Consider the following 24,635-nt stretch of genomic DNA (forward strand, 5'->3'; position numbering starts at 1 on the left):
ACGTCCGGAGGAGAGCCGAGGTGACCACGTCACTGTCGCCAGGAATCGTTTGCTTCCCCCGCACAGTGTTACAGATCAAGAGAAGTCACTAGCGATTTTTTGAATCCAAGTAAATTGCCATGGCTACTTTGGACTACTGTAACATGGGAGCAATTCTATTCAATGGCCTTTAATACATTGCATTTACATAGCACCTTTCATCCCAGGGTTTAAGTGCTTTAACGGAAGTGGGTACTGTACACCCATTAGCACGGGGGAAACCGAGGCACAGAGTGGTTAAGTGACTCGCTTTAGGTCACTCAGCAAAACCGTGGCAGAGCCTGGACAGCCTTAAACCTCCTGACTCCATCAGTTGGTTAGACCACGCTGCTGCCTCGAACGAAGCCACTCCGGTCCCTGCCCTCCCCAGCAACGTGCTCCTACCAATTCTCCAGTGAGGTCTCACACTCCTTTCTGATGCACAAATAATATGACCAAAAAAAAAAAAAAAGTGCAGTAAACTAAATGTTTAAAAAAGCACATTTGTGCTGTCTCTGTGCAAAGATAAAAGAAATAAATACATGATTAAAAAATTAAAAAGGTTCACAGTATCACACATGGATAGGTAGCTACGGTAGTGCACGTCTGGAAAACACTGTGTTACTACCCAGGATTCTCTACACCCAGCTGGATGTCTCCGTTGGGAGCTGCGGGTGAGCGGGTGGTTTCTCTGCTGCCCACGTCTGGGATAAGTAGAAATAAACGGTTATAGTTTTGCTCCGTTCTGAAATGCAGTGCCCGGGATCCTGCAGTGCAGCAATACTGGTGTCAGCAAGCTCTTCCCCATCCCACTGGAACGGCTGCATCAACGAAAAGGGAACACATCGACCTGCAGAGGGAATCGCTGCTCTCTGGGGCTTCTGTGTCTGCATAGAGATTACTGCAAGAGGCAGAGAAAAGAGAGTCAACACCCGAGCACCCGCCCCGCGTTCAGGTCTGAGCCCAGCCAACTCCCCAGAACCAAAACAAGCGTGGAGAGAGAAGGCGGCTGTTTGTTTCGCATCCTCCAGTAACGACAACACGACTGGAGAACTTCAGCTCCCCAGAGCTTTCACTGCACCAAACTATTCAGAACAAGCCACAAACCCTTGCTGAGCAGACGGGGTCTCTGCCGGCGCAGGAGATCTCGCCCGCTGCTACAGAGCTGATCCCAGATTCAGCAGGGCTCTGCCGCAGCCATGCAAGAGCCCCATGCTGCGCAGAGGCCACAGCGGCTCCCTCTGCAAGGTCAGCTTGCAGAGGGAGCGCAAGCTCCGACCTCGACCCACCGGGCACCCGGCACACGTTTCTCGTACACTTACTGTATCGCTCTCCTCATCGGAGACAGAGTGGAGTTGAGCGCTATAGTGGAGCGGGGAGTAAACCCAACTCCTCTCGTCTGTCGGCTGCCAGAGTGGCCAGAGACGGCGGGGAGAATGCAAGGAGAGCAGCAGCAGAGCAGGGAGCAAAGGAGAGAAGAGGAAAAAAAATAAAAGGAGAAAATAAAAAGAGTAGGAAACAATACAGTAAGAACAGCTGTCCACCTGAGGGAGAGAACTGAGCTCAGTGCCAGCTCGCAGCAGAGGAGCCTTCCTCATCCTCAGTTACGTACCTGCTCCCTACCAGCTGGGACACGGGACAGCCCACCAGCAGCTGACATCGGACACTGCTCCAGCTGCAGTGGGGATGGCACAACCTCTCCTCTTGCAGGGACAGATTTTTAGAGCTTTTGAGATGCCAGGGAAACCTCAGCTCCCTGCCACAGCGTCGCCCTGCTCCAGAGGAACCGAGACACATGGGAAGTGACTGACCTAAGGGCACTGACAGAGCTCTCGGTTCCACTACCCACTCCCAGCTCTCAACCCCCCGTCTCCCAAGCCCTGTGCATTCTACAAGCTGGCATCTCCGGTGGCCAGGAGGGCTTTTACAGTGAAACCTGTTCCAGTTTGCTGTGCCTTCCCCCTTCCCTGCAGGCCAAGCAAGGCAACAATGGGTGGGTTACGACCGTGGTGGATGATGGCCACAGAAAGGAAAGAGTTATCGAAAGGAAAGAGTTATCGCCAGAGTCTTGGAGACAGTGGGGTGATGGGAACAAGTACAACAAAGGAGGCAAAACACAATTGGATCTTGGAAAGAATGAGGGGGAAGGGGACGTGCGGTGAGAGAGCCGGTTATCACAGCACCGGGCATCGGTGTGACAAAACAGGCTTCTGCTGCCGACACAGCACAGAGAAGCCCAGGCAGATTCAAGGGTTGGTGTCTGCTTCCAGCGTTCCCAGGGGGGACCCACTTCCCCTGCAAACAGGCTCTTTTGGCTCCAGAGGTGATCCCAGAGACAGGAAACTGCCCCCTTTGACTCAGCCTGGGGTTTGCAAAGGAAGAGAAATGGAACTGGGTACTTGGGAAGAAGCCTGGGGGAGGTTCCCAGGCTGGGAACTAAGTGTAACAGTCTACAATGTACAAGAAACTACAAGAAGCCAGAGGAGCTTTGAAGCACTGGGCTCCGCATGCTGAACCCCATCGGTAATTGCAGCTACATTAGCAGAGACCGCTGGGAGGGAGGGAAGACAAACCTGTGCCTGAAGCTTCTTACGGGGGCTCTGCTAGAGGTGCAGGAAAGCTCAACGCTGCACAAAGCCTGCCCCACATCCTGTTTTTCATCTGTCCCGACTGAACCGCGTGCTCCAGCCAGCCTCCTTCAGAGCCTTTTAGGAGCTCAGATGCAAGCAGGGAGCTGCAAACCCAGCGGGGAGATAAAGGAGCATCCGGTGCTCGGTATTAACCCTCCCGGTGCTGGGGCAGCTCAAGCCAGCCGAGGGGACAGGAGGAGCTGCTGGGAGGGGTGGCCCGTTTGCCTACAGAGGTGCAGCGCTTTCCTCACGCCAAGGCCAGGAGCACGTTACTGCCACTGCTTCCCCGTGCGCCCTGCCCGATGACCTCCCCCCTGCCTGGCACCAAACTGGCAGCTACTGGGAGGACCACGCTATACAAATGCTTGTGCCGAGGCTCTGAGAGCACTGCCATTACCCTCCGAGGACATCAGCTCTCCCAAAGCCTGAGAAGGGAAATATTAAAACCTACAGCACTCTGAGCCCCGCATTCAGCCCCTCAATGCTCCACTGCCTCCCTGCACCTTTTGGAAAGGAAAACACTCACTGCTCACAGAAAACCTCCAGAGATGAGGGAGCACCTTGGTGATGCTGAGAAGGGCTGGAGAGCAGAAACCATTCCTAACCCAGCAGGAACTCCTAACTCATTTGGCTTTACGAGCTGCTCGGGATCCCAGCCACCAGAAAGAGGACCAGCCACAAGCCTAATAGAGATTATATCCGCAACTGGAATTTTAGCAGCTTCAAAACATCCTAATGGTCCCTTCGGAACGGCATCTGGCTTCCTGGGCCAAGGGAGCAGTCTAACATGACCTACAGAGGCCGGGTGCCTCTCTGTCCAGGTCTGGTGCTTGCAAGTTTGTCCAAGGGCTGGGTGACACTGCAGCCCATCCCACGGCAGGAGCTGTGTCACCAGCCTGCAGAAAAGCAGGGCAGAGCATGTGTTTCTGCAAAATCCCACAGGGAGATCCCATTTGTGTGATTTCCATATGCTTCCCTGGTTTCTGCTGGGCTGGTTCCAAATGGCCGCAGAATACAGAGCCACAGCATCCAAGGAAACGCAGTGCTGGCCCCAGTGTTTCAAAGCTGCAGCTCTGCTCCCCTACGCGCTAGCGTGTTCACTTACAATCCCAGAGGAAAGCGAGGTGGTTCGGAGTCTGCGCTGGCGGGGAGAGTAAATCCAGTACCTCCCATCTGTGAACTGGATGGCCCCAGGGCAAGTGAAATGAGAAAGGAAACAGAGGGAAAAAAAGGATGATGTGAAAGAGAGGATGAAAGAGAAAGCAAAAAACAAGGGGTTGGGCAACTCCAGGCCTGAACGGACCAGCGGGCGGGAAAGCCGTGCGTGGGAAGAGCAGCGCCCATGCCCTGACACAGTCTCCGCACTTTTATTCCCCTGTAGGTGAGCAGGAGGATAAAGTGCTCTCCTTTCAGGAGCAGACTTCCAAAGATCAGATCAAAGTCCCCTGGGACAAATCATCCTCTGCACACAGCATCCCTTCACCGACCATCGCCCCTGGAGCACTCTCCTGCAAGAGAGCAGCCATGGACCAAGCCCCCCTGCGCTCTGGTGCAGCCTCAGTCGAGCTCCAGCTCAAGTGGTTTTCCAAGGAGAGCGGCCGTGGGAACCCAAATCAGCTTTTCCCTTCATCCCAGCAGTGACAAACACTCCACAGCACACGACACACATTTAATGCAAAACTCAAGGACTCAGATGAAGTATGAAATGCTGATGAGCAGTCAGTCACGCTCTCTGTGAGCACACACTGCACACAGATGGTTTCCTCCGGATAGGGAGGTGCCCCTCAAGTTGGGGGGAGCGCATATGCTCAGGGACAGGGAGGAAGAGGAGCTGACCCTTGCTAGAAGACACTTGCCAGTGGAGCAGGCAGTATCTGCAGGCAGCTTGCACACAGCTGCCATCCACAGGCAAAGAAAGAGCAGCCAGTGTTAGAGGGAGCTGTTTGCGTTTCGAACGGCATGCATAAAAACCCAAACAGACAAGCTTTTAAAATGGAGCCGATTCCTTCCACAGCTCCCACAAGCCTCGGAATGACTCGGCAACAAGTGAGCAGCTCTGCAGCAGAGTCATGCAAGCACAGGGAAAGGCAAAACACTGCCATTTTTAGGTTAGCCTGAAGGAGCTCATCACAAGGGCTCAGCTCATCTCCATCGCCACGTAACTGACAGCACCGAGGCGGAGCCGGGCGCCTCTTTTAATGAGAAGGTTCCAGCGCCCAGGCACGGAGGAGAGCTCTCAGGGGTCAGACCCTCAGCTCCGCCCCGTGAATCCACCGGGCAGGTACGCGTTTGCTAAAAAACTCTTCTCTGGTCTGCAGAAGCTGCTCAGATATTGCGAGAGCTGCCTGAGGAACACAGCGCCAGGCTCCACAGCACTCTGCTGCCAACCAGCAACCACCTCACTTACTCCCTGTCTCAGCACTAGATTTCCACTGCATCACCTAACGCCTCTGCCTGCAGGGAAAGGAAAAGCCAGAGTTCACCAGAGCCCGAGGTCAGCCCCACCGCAACCACCTCCCTTCTGGCTCTAGGCCACTGTGGCGCGTTTGTTTCCAGGAAAGCAGCCGGGCTCTGTGCCTGAGGAAGGAAGAACCTCTCAGTTGCACCGACATTCACCTTGGCTGGTCCCGGGAGTGAACACGCTGGCCTAGATAAGCCCTTCAGCACTTGTGCTTGGAAGTAGAGCAGCACACCTACAGCTACATCCACAGCACAATGACACCCATTTGAGCCCCACTAGATGCTGTCTTGAGTTCTCCAAGGGTTAATCCAGTTCCCTGCATTCAAAAACCCATCCAGCGTTAAGATCTGGAGGTGCTCAACACGAAGACGGCGTGGGGCAGACGCTGCCCCACACCCAACTGCCTGAAACAGACTGTTACAGCCTCATCCAGCCTTTCCCCCCACACCCCTAATGGGCCAGGAGGAGAAGGTATCTTACAAAGTATATGTCTGTGACTGGCACGTCATCTTCATCGGAGGCCTGGCTGGCTGGTTCGGAGGCCTGGCTGGCTGTCTCCACCTCTATCGTAGCTGCTGACGTTACAACGGCACAGGCTGAAGAAGCCGCCTCTCTGGAATGGGGAAGAAACAACAGTCGTAGTCACTGTGATCAGAAGAGGCACAAACAAGACTGTATGATTTAGTACAGAGGAGCTGAAGATGCTCCACTGTCACATCCAGAAAGATCAGGTCAGCTCAGCTTCAATGGGGGAGCACCTGTCTCTCTTCAGGAAAGCTGGTGCCCTACAAAGTCAGCCCCCAGCACAAGTTGCCACTGACCAAATGACACCGGGCAGGCTCTGCAAAGCTGCCCAACGTTCCCAAACACTCACTCTTTGTCATCTTCTTTGGGAGTGACGATCTCAACGTCACACTTGGGCTCCAGCTCGACACTGATCTGCTGCAGCTCCTCCTCAACCCGCACCTCCTCGTGCGACCTGGAAACCAAAGAGAGAGGCCCAAAGGCTCAGTTGGGCACTAGTTATGCACAGCCTTCAATTTTAGGTCAGCCTGAATCAGTCCTGAGTCATCCCAGCCTCTCGCACCGCAGCCTCCCACAGGACAAGCTGTGCTGGTCGCCCCGGCATGCGGCTGCCAGGCGCTGGCGGCACCAGGCTCCCAGCACAGCCCGAGCTGTTGACTTCGGCCCAGAGGAGCCACCAGACCTCCCAGGATTGAGGATGTGGATAACCAAAACTCCCAGGCAAAAAGAGTCCGTCCTGTCAGGCTGCACTGCTCAAGACTAACGAGGTGGGAAAAGAGGACAAGAAGAAAGGGATTAATTAGCCAGGGCTGCAGAAAAGACGGGCAGTGTCAAACGGAGTACGGGAGGAAAGAGGAAAACTGGCCTCTGGGGAAAACCTGTGTCCAGAGTTAGCCCAGCGTTATCTATTGACTGCACAAGGGCCAAACCCTCCAACCTCTTCCGAGACTCCCAGAGCCCCAAAGCTGCTGTAGCGCACTCCAGGGTTAACGTCAGATTTATCTGCACGCTCAGGAGCTGTTTGTGACACTCGTCAATTTAATACCTCATGCTATTAAAGTAATTGCTTGTGCTAGCAGGGCTGGTTCCATAGCCCTCGTGGGAAGGAGGAGCGGGAGCTTGCCAAGTCCAGGGCACGGTCTCGAGGACGGACGAGCTCCGGGCTTGTCGGCAGCACCATCCTGCCCTGGCTGGGAGCCGGAGCCAGCAGGCGGCACTCCTGTCCAGCTCGGTGCCGGGATCTCGCTCCTCTCCTCCTCGAAGGGGTGGATCTCAGAAACCCGGAGGGAACTCCCCAGCAGATTTAGAATAATCAGAGGTGTGACACGTTCTTGAGCAAATTGGATAAGGCCTTTTTCATTTCAGCTCAGGAATGTAAATTCATGCTTTAATAACTTTGTTCTTGCACCGGCTTTCACCAGGGGATCGCAGAGTGCTCTACAAATCCACAGGTCCCTGCTCCCCTGGAAAAGGGCACACTGAGACGCCGGCACCAGAAATGGAGAAACTAGGCAAAAAATAGCAAAGGCAGCCACACTTGCATGCGGTGGTTGTAGCTGTGGCGAATCCACGACAGACAGATCTACTTCTGACCAAGTCGCTAAGCTCCCCATACGGCCCAGGGCCAGTCACGGTGATTCACCTGACCTATTTCTGGATGAAATCGCATCCGACAGCAGCTCCCTCCGTTAGATGCCAAGGGAGTAACTTGAGTGAAGTCACTGCATTTTGCCGAATGGGTCCCACCACCGCTGCCTGAGATTAAGTCTCCAATTTTCAGCAATCTCACACAATGGTGAGGTGCTTCGCAGGTGCCTGACACTTCAACGAGTGCTGCAAATCAACAGCAGGTAGGTCCTCACCCTCCAGTGACAGGAATTTACCAAGCCTCAGCAACACGCAGCATCCAGAGGTATTTTCATTATGAAATACCACACAAAGGCATTTTTTTTTCCACGGTGTACGTGGTCTGAAGCTCAGCAAATCACTAAAAGCTAAGAACCAGGGGAGATGTAAGACTAAGACAGTGCAAACCCTCATCTTCCAAAGTCCTTGCCTTCCTGTGAAGCGCCAAACACCGACTGCAGGGAGAGAGGACATCAGCCTGCCCAGCAGCTCCTCTGGCTACGGCACATCCCAAGACCAAGTCTCGGATGTGCGTTTCAAAGTCTGTGCCTACAACACTTACGCGGTGTCCTGGAAAGCCAGGGCAGAGTCGGCAGCAAACACAGGGTCCTCATGCAGATCACGCTGACACAGGCAATGGGGTCATTTTTAGTGGTGCAAAAATATGCAAGATAATTACGTGATACGAGCCTCTAAATCCGGACATCCCTACGCAGCAGGGGATTTTTGTCCTGCCTTGCCCTTGGCTCTGAGCCACCTATCACCACAGGAGGGGTAAAAAAAAAAACACCCTCAAAGTACCCGAGTTTCTGAAAACACGGGAAGGTTCTTCTCTGGGGTCTAAGGGTGCTCAGTGCCTCGCAGCCAAAGCCCTTTCCCACATTCACACCCGCCGCAGCCAGGCGGCAGGAGATGCACGGAGGGACATCTCTTCTCTTCCTGCTGGTGAGGCTCATTTACCCAAAGCGGGACGTAAATGACCTTCCTCGATTCTGGTGCTGGTTGGGTGAGTAAATTTGGACAACTCAGTCCTTTGTAGACTTTCCTGGGCCCTTTCCCATCAAATAACAGGAGTGATATTTAAGATTCCTTGCAAAGCACTGAGAGATCTGCTTGTAAGGAAAATTCCGTGTAAGAAATGGGGATCATTTGATTGCGAGCGGCAGCTCAGCACCCTGCCACATACACGAGGTCTCTGTGCAGCAGCGCAAGAAGAGATGAAACACTTTTCTCACCTGCCATCCTGCCCTGAGGAGTGTGTGCGCCTCCTGCAGAAAGAAACCAGAACAGTAGATTCTGAGGAGCGATTTAAGACAGAAATCCTACACTGCCCCCAAATCTAACTCCCCACCCCATGAGGGAGATGTTCTACTTAACAGCTGACACTTCTCCCAGCAATAATTAATCCCATCAAAGCTGTGTCGTCTTGCTCCCAGGAGAGATTTAATTAAAATCGGTCATTAGCATTCCAGAGCATAGGGCAGCCTGCCGAAATGTGCAGCACGAAGAGGAACGGCAGCCGCCTGCCGGCAGTGGGAGCAGGGGACGGACGCTGTCCTCACCTGTACCTGGGCTGCTCAGAGGTCTCCGAAGGGGATCGCTCAGGAACAGAGAGAGATGTTGAAGATAGTGTCGTGGCTATGGAGGCCGTAGTAGCTTCTTCAAAGGAAGGAGGTGTGCAGGGCAGCAGGTCTGGCCTGCCTGCTGGCCCGGAGTGGAGGGCAGGAGAAGCACAGGAGGAAAGAGATGAGTAGGTCAAACACCAACACCTCACCTACACCAGCCCTGTGCGGGGCTGTTCCACCACCAACCCCCGCACACCCTCACTGGGACTGGTCACTTAAAACCACAAACAGGCGAGAAGTTGAGCTGGGTTCACGAACGCAGCAGCTTCTCCCCAGGCATCCTCTAGAGAGAGCCAGTAAGCACCACTGCCAGCAGGACAGACAGCAGCTACAGGAAACGTAACGCCAATGAAGGCATCTCACTGGTAAACCAAAGCTGGATTAAAGGCTTGGGTTGCCAGAGATAAATATCCAAGTGAATTAAGAGATGAATCGAGTGCTCACTGCTTCGTACGGGTAGAAATCTAACGCCTACTCATTCGAGAAGCCTGTCCTTCACCACTCTAGCCCAGAGGGACGTGATGAAAAGGCAGCACGGAACCAGGCCATTTGGGTTTTTTTCTAATAGCAACGTCATGCCCCTTATGTCCAAACGCTGTCACTGGAGTCCTGCACTTCCCAGTGCGTTCCCCACCTTTGCTTTTTTTAAGGGTGGAAAATTCAACTTTGTGATCATTTTTGGGCTACGACTGCTGGCGCCAGTTGGCAGCTGCTGCCTTGCAGCGGTGACGCAAGCGACCATTTGTACTGCAGAACCACAGCGTGCTGCAAAGAAGGGATTCGGTCTTCCCCGATGCAGAGGCGCTGCTTCCCCAATCAACTAACCATCGGTGCTGTGACAAAACAATATACTCTTACCTTCTCCCCTGTCCTGGTTAAGTTTAGCACCTGCAAGGCACAGCAAGACACGCGATGAAGAGCTGTCCCTCGAGGAAGACATGTGGTTGGTGCACAGTGGGGAACTTGACGAGAACAGGGGAGGATCCTAAGGAACCGCTAGGAAAGAGGGTAATGACACAGCCAGCAGCCACCAAACGAGAGCATTACCTTCATCGTCAAGCGTGGGGTAACTCCTGGCCGCACGGAGATCATACTGCGTTTCGTCCTTTTCAGAGGGGAGCTGGCTGGCTGAGAACGCTGCTGTTGGACCAGCCGTCTTGACAGCGAGCAAGGCACTACGCCCTTTCTTTGAGGGAGATGACTTCAGAGCTGGATGAGAAGAGTGAAAGAGAAGATGAAATTGCCACCGCCACCAACTACTGTCCCACTAAAGGCACTTTTCCCTCCACAGGGAGAGGCCTCTGCCCTCCGACACACACACACGGGCTCTGCAAGTGCCATCTCCACAGGGCTGAGCCTGCGTCAGGCTGCAGGAGAGCTCCTGGGTGGGAGTCTCAGCAGAGCAAAGCCAGCCGTGACAAACCGAGGGCTTTGCAGTTCCCCAGCTTTGCTTTGTATTACGGCGGAAAAGCCTGCTCAGACTCTGGCCCAGAAAGCCTCCACGTGGACTGAAGCAGCAAGACGGAGATAAGGCTCTGCCTCTCCCACTCCACACGGGCAACAGCTCTCGGACGAGGTACTTACAGGAATTCTTTCGAAACACCGTGTTGGTCATGAATTTGAAGAATCTCTCTGCATAAAAGCTGGGTCTGTGTACTGACACCGTGTCCTACAAAGGCAAGAAGCAATTGTTTAATTTTAAAATTGTCCCTCAAGGCAGAATTTCTATAACAACCGACGCAGTCTTTTTTATTCCAACATTTAGCACTGATAGAGCCTTAAAATGGAAAGGCTTAACTGAAATGATCTGATTAATGCTATAAATAAGCCTGAAGCATTGCCTTTGATTTGATTGCATTTGATTATACTCTTGCTGTAATTTTATAATGGATTTTGGTGATTTTATCTCTCTGTAGACTTCCTGGATTTTTCAAATATTGGCCTGATTACACAGATATGATTTGTTCTGGCTTTGCTGGCTGACATTCAAAGCACACCTGGACACCTTTGCATACGACACGGACACCAAAAATTCAGCACAGGGTCTCCATACATTTCAAACATTTTGCACTTTTTGTTTAAAAATAGTAAAACCGAAGCTATCTCTGCTTCTGGCGTTCGACTGTGCTACCGTGACTTGGCATCTCCACCTTTCCTTTGCCTTGTTATTTAAAGGAAGCCAGGATATGCCATGCTGAAAAAAAGTTTCCACATCCAAAGTTGCTCTTTCGTTAAATACACACCTGGCGCTGCAGGAGACAAGACAGCAGGGAAACACCGCCAGGGATTTATTAACAGATAGCTTACTGAAGTGGAAACACAGTCAATCACCAAAGAGAGCAAACGCAGGGCTCCGACACGTACACGAGTGCTTGCGCCTTGCGCGTTCAGCTCCTGGTGTCGCGGGGAGAAGGAAAATGACAGATGGGAGCAGAGGAGGAAAGCCGGTAGCACGACAGCTAAACACGCGAGGAGGGGGAGTGAGCAAGAAAACCTGATTGGGAATAAGCGGCGCTACACCGCCGTGGAGGCACAAGAGGCAAGAACTATTCCTTTCATTGGCTTCCACTGTGCCAGTTCGGGCACTATAAATAGCGAGGTAATCGGCACCAACTAGAATAAACGAAGCCAAGGCAGGTAATCCTGCCGAGGCCTGGCCAGTTCCTGCCTCTGCACAGGCACTCACCCCGTCATGGACAAGGGCCTTCCAGGTATGTTCTAGCTTCTTGATGAACCTAATTCCAGGGGAGAAGGGGAGAGAAAACGAAAGAAGAGCGATTCAGGCACATAACTCTGTATCAAAGCCACCTTTCACAGCCCGCACGGGAGAGATCACTGAGCTGCTAACAATTCCGCCTTCATCCGGCGTGTAGCCAGGAGAGGTCAAGCCGAGCACAGCGGCATCTCTGCAGCGGAGTCAGAACTGCCTGGGAGCCCTACGGGGAAGGAGGAGCTGGGCTGGAAGAGGGGCAGAAAAACACCTGGAGATGCGCTACCCATCCGAGGCACAGAGCCGGGGAACTTCTTTATAAGCAGCTCATTATGTCTTAGAAAAATGGTTCTGTGTCACCAGCTGTTTTAAGGACAGGATAAAAATCCACAGCCCCCAACACGCATCGACAGACAGCTTTAGGCAGCCTGCCCACTCATTAGCAAACTCTTCAGGAGAGGAAAATCTTCCTGCTTTCATTCAGTATTAAAATAGATGTTAAGACACTTAAAGGGCAGACTGCAAAGTTACCTACCTGTATGACTGAAGGATATCTATTATCCCTACGTGTAGCAGGAGACGCTCTCCTTTGCCGTTCACGGCTGGGATTCCTCCCATCCTGCAGGTAAAACAAAGCCTCAGCGAGTGCACCCCAGAAAGAGCAGCTGTAAAACCCCGAGAGCTGCGGACGGGCAGACAGCGGCACTGACAAGAGGGCTCCGATGGGGTGGCTGGACACAACGCAAAACCTGCAAAGCCGCTTTGTGCGCGGCCATGGGAAGTCACCTACTGACCCAGGCCACCTCGCACAAGGTGTCCCTGGGGCTGCCGCCTGCATCGGCAAACACCGGCCATCAGGACAGGAACCGCGTCGCGTGGCAACGGCTCTGCCTGGGCCGGAAAGCACCGCATCGTTTTTTCATAGCTACAGGGTATTTTATTCTGGGGATCAGGTTATTTATCAGGTCAGTGTGAGCTGTCTGCCTGTTAGGGCAGCAAACCTTTAAGAACGAGGGTATTTCCAGTCCCATCCACGCTAATATCAGTCCTGCCAAAGGTGCAGCAAGCACTAGCACCAGCACACAACAGAAGCACGCCGGTCTCAGGCAGGCCACTGCAATTAGTCATACGACTTGAAAGAATGGAAACACCAAAGTATTATCCTGGCTTCGCCGTGACTCATCCTCCATCCACGCTGGAGCAGCTGGTTTCAAACAGCAACAAAGAGCAAACCCCCCGTTTGCGAGCAAGCTTGGTCCAGAGAGGCAGAGTCACAAGGGCCGCCTGCAGCCCGAGTGTCACAGATCGGGCATGGCACAGGACAGGATTTGGGCAACCCCCCCCTGCCCCCAGCTCCACCAGTTACTCCAGTGCTCGGCTGCACTGCTGTGTGCTAATTGCACTGGGATGCACTCAGGGTACTGTCAGGGATTCCAAAGATGGAGTGATGGAGAACAAACGCCGAGCTCCTAGGGACAGGCTGATCCCCACTCCAGCACGCGGATGCTGAGCTAGAACTGAGCTAGTTTCATCTCCCCAGAGCGCAGGAGGATGTTTAGAGGCTGGTACAGGAGCTGACAACCTACAGACTGGCCTAAGAAGAGAGACCTCTGTGAGCACACAAATACTCCCCGCCCCAGATTTCCCCTTTCTCACCACACCACGTTACCGGCAGCAATACCACAACCCCCGGGAGAGACGCCCACTCTGCTCACATGGGCCGCAGTTCAGGATCTACTACTCCGGCCTCCACCTCTGCCCCTCCCAGCAGCGCAAGAGAACCCGGTTTTCACCTACGTGTCATCTGTGTCTATGGACTCCCCCCGGGCGGCCCCACCCTGGATGGACTCCATGGCCGTGGAGTAAAGTGCCTTCTGCCCCACGGGACGCTTCTCATCCGACGTGCTGTGGGCTCCCTCAGACTGTCGCTCCCGTTCTTGCTGGTCTATGTTATGAACCCCGAGCAGGAGGCTGTAGTCCATGATTTTAAAACTTTCCAACACCTACAGGTTAGCATTGAGTTTAAGAACAAAGACAAAATATCAGGCCAGCAGCTCAAATCCAGCACAGATCTTGAAGCACGGAACAACCCGTCCACATTCCCACTAACAACTCCTTTGCCAGAGCCTGAATGTTTCTGAACCAATCATCATCTCTGGACTTGACGGCACAGAGTTTGGCCACCCCACAACCAACCCAAAGGGCTGAAGGCTTGCAAATAACACCGTCGTACCATGTATCTGCTGCACCCTGTATGGGAAAAGCGTATTTCGTCCCAACAACCCAGCTAACAAGTGGAACAGGCTCCCACAATTTGACGCGCCAGGCAAAGGAACACAGCCTTAGTCCTCAGGGGCTGTCATGCCATCCAGCTCCGCTGCTTCGCTTTCAGGGAGAAGGGCAGTAGAAGGGATTTATCCTGCTTTGGGGTTAGCAGATTAGCAAGGTTCTCAGCCGTTTGCTCTTCCTCCTCATGCTCGAAAGGCACCGAACTTCGTGAACCCCCTCCCCAAGACGCGGCCCCTCCTTACCAGACAGTCTCGTTGCAACGTTTTCACCAATGCACTGAAAGTGTCTGCATCCAACATCAGGCCCTCGGGCATGTCTTGTATGAAGTCTAGATCCTTGTACGTAGGGCTGGACTTTTCTTTTTCCTTCTTGGATGCCCGGCGTTTATAGGTTGAGCCTTTCAGGTCAAATTTCAGGTGCATTTTCACCACGCGAGGCAGAATGTTGTTCATCACGACCACGCGGATGTTTTTGCCCCCCGATTGCACACAATACAGTCCGTAAAACTTCGGCAGCAGAGTGCGTGGGTTCTGGTTCAGATTCTGCGGCAGGGGTGGAACAAAAGCATGGCGAAAGGTCATTTTGGCAGAAAACTCCTGCCACGTTCAACACACGGCACGTTAACAGATCTTGGAGCAGTCAGGCTAGGGGTTCTTCACCTAGAGATTTTCTGAACTTTACACAAGAGCTCACTGGACGCATTTGATAAACTCTTGCATTTCAGTGGCTTTAGGACCTGAAAATACCACTTATGCCTTGAATACAGGGAATGAGATGTTCAGCACTCTGGGCAAATAACCAAGTCCGGAAATTCCCCGCTTTCCCCATCAACAGCAGCTAAAAAAGGGAAACCAAACTGGGAGAGAAATAAACACAATAAGTGGGAACTTCAAGTTTAAAAATAACAGCTATCTTCATCTCTTCAGAAGTGTCGGAAATCAAGAGCCATTCTACGGCCCAGAATAAACCAGGGACACGGTATTTTTTAAACAAAACAACATCAATTTTCTGCTCCTTTTGCAGAGTTGTTTTATAAAACCCAGTTGGCCAGAGAGCACGGATATCCTGATCCGCTATCATCTCCTTTTTTTTTTTTTAGGCAGCGGTATTGTTAGGAATGACATGACAGGCACGATTTGCTTGTTCAGCTTTGGGGAAATTTGGGAAGGCAACAGAATATCTCTGCACGCTACGAAAGGAAGGAGAGAGCTGACAGATTCTCTGACAGACGGCAGAAGCATGACCGTATTAAAATTTCATGCCCCTCCTCATCTCACCTAACTGGGCACAGGGGCGAGCCCTCTTTGCGAGCGCGCTCTTCAACACGGCGCAAGACGGAACGCAAACGGCACTTGCCCGGCTTTAAGTAACTGAGGATGCGACCACTCTGCTCCCTTCCCACCGCCTTCTTCCACACCAGGTGGGTTTCCCCACGAACAGCAGAGAGAGCGCGCGTCAGCACCACAGTAACCCACAAGTGGCACGTAACTCTGCACCAGACAGGCCAGGTCGGTTTAATCCGTTACGCTGATTGCTAGCCAGGACAACAGCGCAACTCCAGTCCCATTCCAAATCCTCCACCTGATTTACTACGTGCGTTAGGCAAGAGGTGGCACTTTCCAAGAAAGCTCATCCTGTCCAGGAACTTGACTGTGACTTGCAAAAGCAAGCGACCGGCTCCCGCTTCCACACAGACACCCAAGGCCCTGTCTCACTTCGGCAAATTTTCCCCCAGTAAAGATTGAAAGGGAAGTATTTTCATAAAATCGGCATACGATCACAAAAATCAAACCCACTGCAACACGCACGCACACAGATGGGGCAGCATTAATGTCGCTTGCCATCATCACCTTCTCCTCGGCACCTCCATGGTGGCTCTAACGGAATTTCAGTGCCTTCATCTATCGAGTGGACCCTTCACCACAGTTACACAGGGAGACAGCTCTGGTTTACGCGCCAAAGCGTTGGGTTTGGTTCTGATTTACTACTTGTGACCACATGCAAGTCCTCTGGGTCTCAACATATTGCCCTGCCAGGCCCGAGATTTAGGCAAGAGCTACCTGCAGCAGACTGGATGTGCAAAACTGACTGGTACCGCGGGAATCTTCAGCTTGGGACTGAGCCAGGACAACCAGCAACTGCCTTCGGAGCAGCTCTGTTACACAGCGGATATGGGAGATATCCAGGGACAGCCGCAGTTTCCCCACAAAACCAAGGTGGTTCTGTTACTGCAGTCATCACCCCGGAGCCAGGCTGAGGCAGACGCACGGCGCCAAGTGAAGAAGAATGAACCAGTGCTGGCGAAACGACACCCAGAAACACACATCTGGGAAGCCATTTTCAGGCCAGAACATGCCTACGAGCTATGGCACAATTATCTGCCTTACCTGACAGGCTAAGAGAGTTGGGGTTGTTCAGCCTGGAGAAGAGAAGGCTCCAGGGAGACCTTGGAGCCCCTTCCAGTCCCTGAAGGGGGCTACAGGAAAGCTGGGGAGGGGCTGTTTGTAGGGGCATGTAGCGACAGGACGAGGGGCAATGGTTTAAACTAGAGCAGGGCAGGGTTAGATCAGCCATGAGGAAGAAGTTCTTTACGCTGAGGGTGGTGAGACACTGGCCCAGGTTGCCCAGAGAGGGGGTGGAGGCCCCATCCCTGGAGACATTCAAGGCCAGGCTGGATGAGGCTCTGAGCGACCTGATCTAGTTCAAGCTGTCCCTGCTCACTGCAGGGGGTTGGACGGGATGGCCTTTAGAGGTCCCTTCCAACCCAACACATTTTAAAAAAAAAAAAAAGTTTACCCCCAGAGTCTGCAAGTAATTGGCGGGATTTGTGCTTCTGGGCCTGGCTTTGAGACGTGCTCTTGGTGATGTCCCCAGCACAGGGCGGGCAGGCCACAGGAGACGCAGGCTGGGGAGGGTGGGGGGCATGCCCCGGGCAATGCTTTGGATGGAAAAGCTGCCACCGCCAACCCAAGTCGGGTCCGAGGTGCCGGGCAATACGCACCATGTAGTAGCCAGGAAGGAGCTTCTGTAGAAATTCAGCTTCCTTGTGCATCACAGTTTTTATGATGAATTCATCGTCGCTGGTGACATAGAAGAGGGAGCCGCTGGCACCAGGGTTCGACAGCTCTATCAGAGGCTCGTTACATAACGAATACTAGGGAAGAAAAGGAAAGAAAAAAAAAAAAAAGATTATTTTTAGCCCCCGCTCATTGCGCGTTGAGTTCCATGCCCTTGAGGGCTTTCCCCAGCACGCTGCCTCCCTAGAAGATTAAGGGGTAGCAAAGCTTAAGTGAAAACTATTTTCATTACAGGTTAGGTCTAAGCGGCAAACCTGATGGACAATTTACAATTAGAGACCGAGATTACAGTTCAGAGCACCCCAACTGCTGAGAACCAAGCTAATAATCTGCTTTCAGTAACATCCAAGCTCCATAATGACATCTTGTATTTTCCCACTGTGCATGTATCACATTTAGGCTTTTTTTTCAGCATGTTACCGCAAGCGCCGAGGGAAAGACAGGATTTTAAGAGACATGACAGTCTGCTCAGGGTTCCCCGTATCACCGAGCTGGAGGGAACGCGAGGCACCGGCTGTCCTCTGGCCTCGTGCTCCCCTGTGACACGAGGATTTTTACAGCCGCGTCTCACCCCCTCAATCCTGATAGAAACCCAGGAAAAGGATTAGACCAGGTGCCCAAAGGAGAAGAGGGATCAGCACTGGGTAAGCACAGCAAGGGGTACCGCACCGAGAATTGAACCGGGAGGACACTTCTAGCCATCAGAACTCAAACAGCAGGTTCTCAAACGAGGAGGAAAAAAAAAAAAAAAAAAAGGCAACGGGGGGTGGGGGGGGCGGGGAAAGAAGGAAGTGCAGGCAAGCACATGCCCTTTGCAGGTAAGGGCCAACCCCAGGGTAACCGCGCCGGTCGCGTGGGTTCAGGGCAGCACCACGTCAAGAGCTGCCACAGCAAGAGGCAAGATGGGGAGAGGGAGGTAGGGCGTGCAAGGGACACAATCAGAGCAATAAATTAAACGCTCATCATTACGCACTGAAAACAGCTTTCAGCCCTGCACAGATTAGTGATCCAAGTCTTTATCAAGTTAATTATCTCATGCATAATTAAAGGCATTTGCTGCTGTGGCAGGCAAGAGAGAAGCAGGGGAAGCAGAAGCAACAAATCAGAGCCGCGACCTTTCCAGGCTCTTTGCCTCACCCAAGTTTTGAGCCACTCATCAAATCAGCTGCCATTATCTCGGATGGCACAGATGGGGACCGTGTTACTGTCAAACCGTGCAATGGCAGAGATTTGGTTCCGCTTGTAGGTGTTCAGCTGTGATTACCCCTACCTACAGTTCAACTCGGGGTAAAAAAGGGGCTATTAAAAAAGGGGGAGGGCGTGCGCTCGTTTGGATGTGTTCCCTTCCCCAGTTCAACAAATGTCCTTTTCTAAAGAGCAGGACGTCACATACATGCAAGGGATCAAATTCAACCCCAACGTACCCCAAGCCCCAACAGCTTGTATTACTAGGTATTTTAAAACAAGCCTTTCCAGCTCTGAGGAGCTTTCTGAGCACAAGAACAAGCTGTATTTTATTCCTTCTTTGTAAGACGATTAAAATAACTACACTCGCGTCGCTCTCGAGTGAGTACACAAAGAAAAATTCCCATCTTTGTCCTCAGAGCCCCAGGGGACATTACAGGGTTGCACCCAGCAGAATGCAATTCCTTTTGCTTGTAAACACAGTAAGTTATTGTCACCACAAGCAACAGAGAGGGAACCCCGTCGCGTAGCTCACACAGCACTCGCTGTGTGCAGATCATTGCCTTTCCCTCCAGGGCGAGCCAGCAGCTACCTCGTAGCAAACAAAGACTTGGGCTGAGCGGTGCTGGTCTTGCTGGGACCGTCACTGGATCTCCTCCAAAACTGAACAGACTCCCTAAATCCACAGCCTGTTCCCACTCCTGGCTGGGATCAGAGCAATGCCTCAACTCTTTTCTGTCCCTTTTAGGCAAGAATCGCTGACAGCCTTCATTTAGGGGCAAATTTCTTGGGTTACTCTAGACCATCGCAAACAACGGAGGAAAGACGGAGAAATCCCAAAATATATCCATACCAAATAATCATCTGGACGAATCCCAAAGAGTTCTCGGAAGTACCGAAAAGCCACTGGCGCGTAAGTCTTGAACCTGAAGTCAGCGTAATGGTGAGCCGGGGTGAGGTTACTGCCTTCGCTGCACAGAAGAGACAGGAGGTGAGCAGGGCCTCTGCGTTACCGCTCACCAGACAGCTACAGCCACATCAAGGCTACTGGATATTTAAGAGGAACCGAGCCTCGCAAAATGACACCTTAGGAACAACAACAAAACATCTTTCTCCTGTGGCAGGACAACAGGAAAATAGATTTTAAATTATCTGCCACAAACTACTTCCAGATAACGCGTGGAACCACCGCTTGCCAAGCAGAATATATTTACACAGGGAATACAGCTTTTACGAGCTTTGTTTATTCACAGAGCTGAGTTTCTTCCATCTCAAACAGGGGATAATTTTGTGGAAGAAATTCTAGATGGACAGGTAGAAAGAAAAGCACGTAGGAAGGCTAACAAGCGCAAGTATACAGCACTGCATCTTTCACTTCCTTGTGCAAGCCAGTGTACTGCAGAATCTAACACTTCCCACTGTTATGTTTGTACGTAATCGATGCATATTTAAAACATTCAGAGCATCCAACTCTGTGATCTAAAGACAGATGGAAGCTCTCTTGAAAAAAATCACTGAGAGGAAAAGAAATAACTCATCCGTTCATTTTGTTTCCCCTCTCTCCTTTACCTCGGGAAAAAAATGCTCTCCACCACGTAGAAGTCCTGCATCAGGACATCTCTCTCTGGCTTGGAGCTCAGATTGCCGACAGTATATCCAATCCCTAGCTGGATGGCCCCCTTCAGAGTGGACGAGGTGGTCTGGCAGAAAGAAAAGAGCAGTCAGTGAGCGTTTCACAGCAGATTATCGCCATAACATCCCCTATAACAGAACGCAGTCGTGTCTATGGCTTCTATGGGGTCACCCCAGGCGCTACATACTGCTACACAAGTTCAACCAGCTGCTGAAGGGTTAAGGCTCCCAGAAGGTTTGCCATTTGCAAGATTATGCAGTACGAGGGCGCTGCGTAAAATCTAAATCAGCTCGGTAGCTGTTACCAAACTGAACCAGGAAAGCTCGGCTGTGCTATTGCTAACCTCGGGCCCCAACTCCTCAGCCTGCTACCTACACGCAGCCGCCCGTCCCCACGCCGCAAACCCAAACCTTTTTGTAGGTGGTTTCACCAGATGCATCAACGCCTCGATGACCTATCTTCTTCCCTTGGCCGGGCTGTCCTGGTAACGATGGTCCCTGCAACGAAAAGAGCATGGCTAAAGCCCAGAAGAGAAGCTGACCTGGCCAACAAGAACACGCAGAGCGGCACAGGCACAACCACCATATCGTGGGGATCGCTCTCTACCGCTGGACAAAAATCTGCAGAGCGCAAACAGGTGTAATTGGCACCAGCAAGCCTTAAAACAAAGCTGTTTGAATTATACATCCATCCCACAAGACAAGAAGAATTAGAATATCCAACCACTCCATCTGACACCCTCGGTACTGAGCGGGCAGAGCCCTCGGCAAAGATGCTGAGCTCAGGGAAGATCTGCTTGCTTCCCAGCTGCCAAGATTCCGCAGCAGTTGCTCGACTGCCGTTTCCCATCGATTTAAAATAGCCACGAATTAAATCAAACAGCAAGAGAACTTTATTCTTAAAAATCCCACGCCCTCAGGTGTCATACCAATACCTCGCGCTTCACTGGAGAAATACAAGCCAGACAAGAGGGAGAAACCAACCCCACTCCTGCCTTCGTACGGAGAAAACCCACGTAAGTGAGATCTCATTTGTTTACAATTGAGAGGAGGAGCCCGCACAGGGTGAACCGCGACACCAGCTCTTCCTGAAGTTTTGCAAAGAGTTTCCAGAAAAACTATGGGGCTGCCAGCACTTCCGAGAGAGAACAAACCTCCTCCTACCCCATTTTCCTCCTCTTCTACCTCCGAGTCTGCCTGGGCCTTTTTGTGCTGATCCAGGAGGGAGCAGATCGTGGCCGTACCCTTCCGCAAGCCAACACAACCAGGTTTTGTGGGGTTTGATGCGGCTCCTTTCGCAGCCCTGCGTGTGGGGCCTCTATTCTCTGCCACAGGGCAACGTTTTGCCTCCTCCTCCGCTCCCCCAGCACCCACCCGCGACACCGGGGGGTTCCTTACACTAAAGAACAGCCAGGCTTTGGGTGTTCCTTTAAGCAGCCTGCGGAGAGATCCAAGGTCATTTCCCAAGCGACAATATTGTATCGCACTCTCTCTCAAGTGCTGCACAGACCCATCTCCGAACTGATGGCTACAGCAGACAATGTATAATTTTGTTCAGACTACAGAAGTTCTTTGTGTTTTAGCTTTTAATCAAGAGCTTGCAGCTATTTCTGGCCAAACTGCCTGTACTTCTGGTACTAAGGGCCCGACCGAGCTCTCCTTCAAAAAAAATATCTTATTTCCCACTCCATTTGAAACGTTTAGCACGGCCGGGCTTGCTTCCCGGGACTCCTTCTCCCAGCAGTCGTGATCAGCAGCACAGCTCAGCCTTGCCTCGCAGCTTCCAACCAACAAGCCGCAGCCCATCACACACAAGCTCAGGCTGTGTCGTCCTGCCTCGCCACGCAGCTCCTCATCATCCTCTCGAAGCGATTAACAGACACGGGTAGCGGTTAAGGGATTGCCATCACATGAAAAGCAGGAGCAAAAGTCTCTTCCGCAGTCCCTTGTCTACCCGTGACTGTGTTTCCAGGGCAAGAAAAAGCGGGGCTATTTGTGCCCTGAACAAAGCAATCGACTTCCACAAAAGCTGAGCTTCCCACTATGCATATCTCCGGGGGGTGAGAACGAATCGAGTGCCACATTCCTGGCAGTTTTATGGGAAGATTTTTGCTATTCACATATACAAACGCTCATCATCCCAGGTGAGTAATGGAAAGGGGTACGTCAGAAAGCCAGATCAAAGAAAATTCATTTGAACATGGTGCCCTAAACCAAGAGTGTGGGCTTCAGGGAACAGCTTTCAGGCACAGATCCTCCTACTAGATTCCCTGCTGCCAACTGTGAAGTTTTGCTCCAGAAGGTAACAGTGATTCAGCAACCTGCGACCTGGATTATGTGTGAGAAAATATCAGCTCCTCGAGATGTTCCCCTCTTTTATGGCTTCACAAATCACAGCCTCCTCGACTCGCTCGCAGGAGCGGGTAAGACCCAACGCTGAGCCCTGGAGACGCTCAATACACGGATTCTCCATTTATCCCCTGCTGGTTCTGGTGTGGGAGAGGTGCCCTGAGCCACTTACTTACAGACATCATGGATCATGCGGCTAAAATTGGCCACGTGGTGGGCATAATCCCTTCACATCCCCTCTGGGCTGGTGGTGATGCTAACACAGCGACTCCAGAGACCTGCCATTAATTTTCTTTCTTCCAAATAACAGATATCAAATTTTCAGTAATCTTAAACGTATTTTTAAATCCAACTTTGCTCAAAAAAAGTCAGGCACGAGCGTTTTCTAGAGCTCTGTGTTCTCGTTTCTCAACACGGGGTTTTCAAGGCCAGCTTTACACATCTCACCTCGGTGACGGCTGCCTTCTTCGGTGCCAGACCTGAGGAGAGAAGGGAAGAGCATCAGTAAAAGTAGGGACATCAGGAAAAAAAACAAAGAAACCAATGAGAAAATAGCCTAATGCTTTGCTCTTTCAAGCAAGCTGGAAAGCCTTTAAAAGCAGCTGGTTCACTAGTGCGGGAGTCTGAAGTCACAGGGGTCACCCAAACAATTTCGTATTCAGAAGCAAAAGACGCACAGTTCTCCCCAGCAATGATGTTTCCCAGAGGCTTCCGCGGAGAGAGTTCTGGTAAATCCCTGCTGCACCGTAAGTAATAGCTCCACAGCGCGCTGAAGAGTCAGTTACATGCAGAAGCCCAGAGAGACACTTATGAAGCCGCTTTCCAGCCACTCAGAAGGCACTCGACAAACCATATTGATAATCGAATCTATTTATAGAATCCGAGGTCCAAATATATCGCAAAAATGGATGCATCATTTATCTCTACCACGGCCTTTGGGAGAAGCTGCCATTACCCCATTACAGCGAACAGTGAGAAACAAGGATTCTGCCTGAAGCTTTCAGATAGATACTCAAGAGTTGGAAACACGGGCCCAAACCCACCTTCCCCTTCCCCAGCACGAGCCCAGGCTGGCAGGGAGCTCCTTAATTTTCAGACAACAGCGAGAACAGGCTCCTCTGCTGCCGGCCCCGCGGGGCGTTTGCTGGCCTGCCGAGAGCCTCGCGAGTGGGACCACAAGCTCCAGCCCAGCTGGCTCTGGAGAGCCACCATGAACAAGGATCAAGAGCTGCTTAAGAAGAAGAGCTGCCCACCCCATCCCGGCAGCACAACGTCCCCTGCCAAGGCAGCCCCCAGACCCCGGAGTTAGGAGAGAAGCCCGCTTGCACAGAACACAAACCCAAGGCATAGATTTACGGCCGTCCAGGTAGGAGTCTGCTGCTCCCTGCTCCTGCCTGAAGCATTCCTACAAGCACAGATCCTTAAGCAACCCACAATCCTTCAGAAAGGGCTTAATTTCACAAGAGGCCGTTGAGTGGAGCTTGAGAGTTTTGGCTACGAAGAAGAAAGGCTCTTCCAAGCCTTCAACTTTTCCCCATTTGAGGCAACAGGGGGATTGCACAATCGCCTACTGGTGCGCAAATCCTCCTACTTGAGAGGGAAACCAACCCTCAAGCTGGGCTTGGTCCGTCTCTGGGGGGAGCAGGAGATGTCCAGCCCTCCCGGCTGGCAAGGGGTGAAGCCCCAGAGGATCCATCCCAACATGCTGCTGCTTCAGCATCTCCCCCGTTTGGCCAAGAACTACAATGGTTTAACTGGGGTAACTGCTCAAGCTCCTCAAATACGAGCAGCAATGCTTCAGGGCTTGTTTCAAACGGAGCCTGAGCAAGGAGCTGGGCATAACAGGAGCAAGATGCTCTGCAAATGACGATAGCACCAGGAGAGAGCTTGATTCAGTTACTTTTCAGGCAGTATTTCAGACACTGGGAAGCAAAAAACCAACAAACACAAAAAAAGCCCTTTGGTGGCCACGAGAGAGATGAAGTCACTCTCGATCAGAAACGCTGAGGTTCTCTCACCATCCGGTCTCAGCAAACTGGGTGCAAAACGGGTCTTGTCAACGCGGCACTTTGAACTGTCTGCAATGCAGCTCCCCAGCACGACAGCTTGGCCCGCGCTTGCAAAGCCGGAGCGGCATGGGAGGGTTCACTTCTTGCTCTTTTGTTTTAAATCCTGCTCTCCGGGGCCCGGGCTGCACATCAGGAACAGAATCACAGGACTGCAGCAAAGGTCTGAAACCCCGTTCCCCCCGTGCAAGCCGCATCGCACAATCCCATCTCAGAACACTAGTGCCCCCTCAGCGAGTTCACTGATGACACCAAGCTGCGTGTGTGTCGACACGCTGGAGGGAAGGGATGCCATCCAGAGGGACCTGGACAGGCTGCAGAGGTGGGGCCTGTGCAAACCTCATGAAGTTCACCCAGGCCAAGTGCAGGGTCCTGCACCTGGGTCAGGGCAACCCCCAGCACAAACCCAGGCTGGGGGATGAAGGGATGGAGAGCAGCCCTG

The 24,635-nt window shown here is 52.2% G+C and overlaps 1 protein-coding gene across 7 annotated transcripts in view; it reads right to left on the bottom strand.

The window, feature by feature from the left end:
* Positions 1-491: 491 nt before the first annotated feature.
* The window catches only part of PIP5K1C (phosphatidylinositol-4-phosphate 5-kinase type 1 gamma), a 49,360-nt gene continuing 25,216 nt past the window's right edge, over positions 492-24,635 (bottom strand). Inside the window, exons 2-19 of one of the 7 annotated variants that reach the window (XM_074566064.1) lie at positions 22,575-22,606; positions 20,190-20,276; positions 19,716-19,846; positions 19,000-19,117; positions 16,886-17,038; positions 14,127-14,426; positions 13,393-13,598; positions 12,131-12,214; positions 11,572-11,620; positions 10,470-10,554; positions 9,933-10,094; positions 9,744-9,773; positions 8,823-8,961; positions 8,496-8,528; positions 5,984-6,088; positions 5,590-5,722; positions 1,341-1,424; positions 492-919 (exon numbers count right to left, since the gene is read on the bottom strand). In XM_074566064.1, the coding sequence (XP_074422165.1) occupies positions 917-919; positions 1,341-1,424; positions 5,590-5,722; positions 5,984-6,088; positions 8,496-8,528; positions 8,823-8,961; positions 9,744-9,773; positions 9,933-10,094; positions 10,470-10,554; positions 11,572-11,620; positions 12,131-12,214; positions 13,393-13,598; positions 14,127-14,426; positions 16,886-17,038; positions 19,000-19,117; positions 19,716-19,846; positions 20,190-20,276; positions 22,575-22,606 (1,934 nt within the window). In that variant the 3' untranslated portion in view covers positions 492-916. Of the gene's footprint in view, positions 920-1,340; positions 1,425-3,758; positions 3,829-4,923; positions 5,103-5,589; positions 5,723-5,983; positions 6,089-8,495; positions 8,529-8,822; positions 8,962-9,743; positions 9,774-9,932; positions 10,095-10,469; positions 10,555-11,571; positions 11,621-12,130; positions 12,215-13,392; positions 13,599-14,126; positions 14,427-16,885; positions 17,039-18,999; positions 19,118-19,715; positions 19,847-20,189; positions 20,277-22,574; positions 22,607-24,635 lie in introns of those variants that run through there. The other 6 variants (XM_074566067.1, XM_074566065.1, XM_074566069.1 and 3 more) reach the window with 6 other exon arrangements.

Source organism: Larus michahellis, chromosome 23 (assembly GCF_964199755.1).
Source record: "Larus michahellis chromosome 23, bLarMic1.1, whole genome shotgun sequence".
Classification (NCBI taxonomy): Eukaryota; Metazoa; Chordata; class Aves; order Charadriiformes; family Laridae; genus Larus; species Larus michahellis.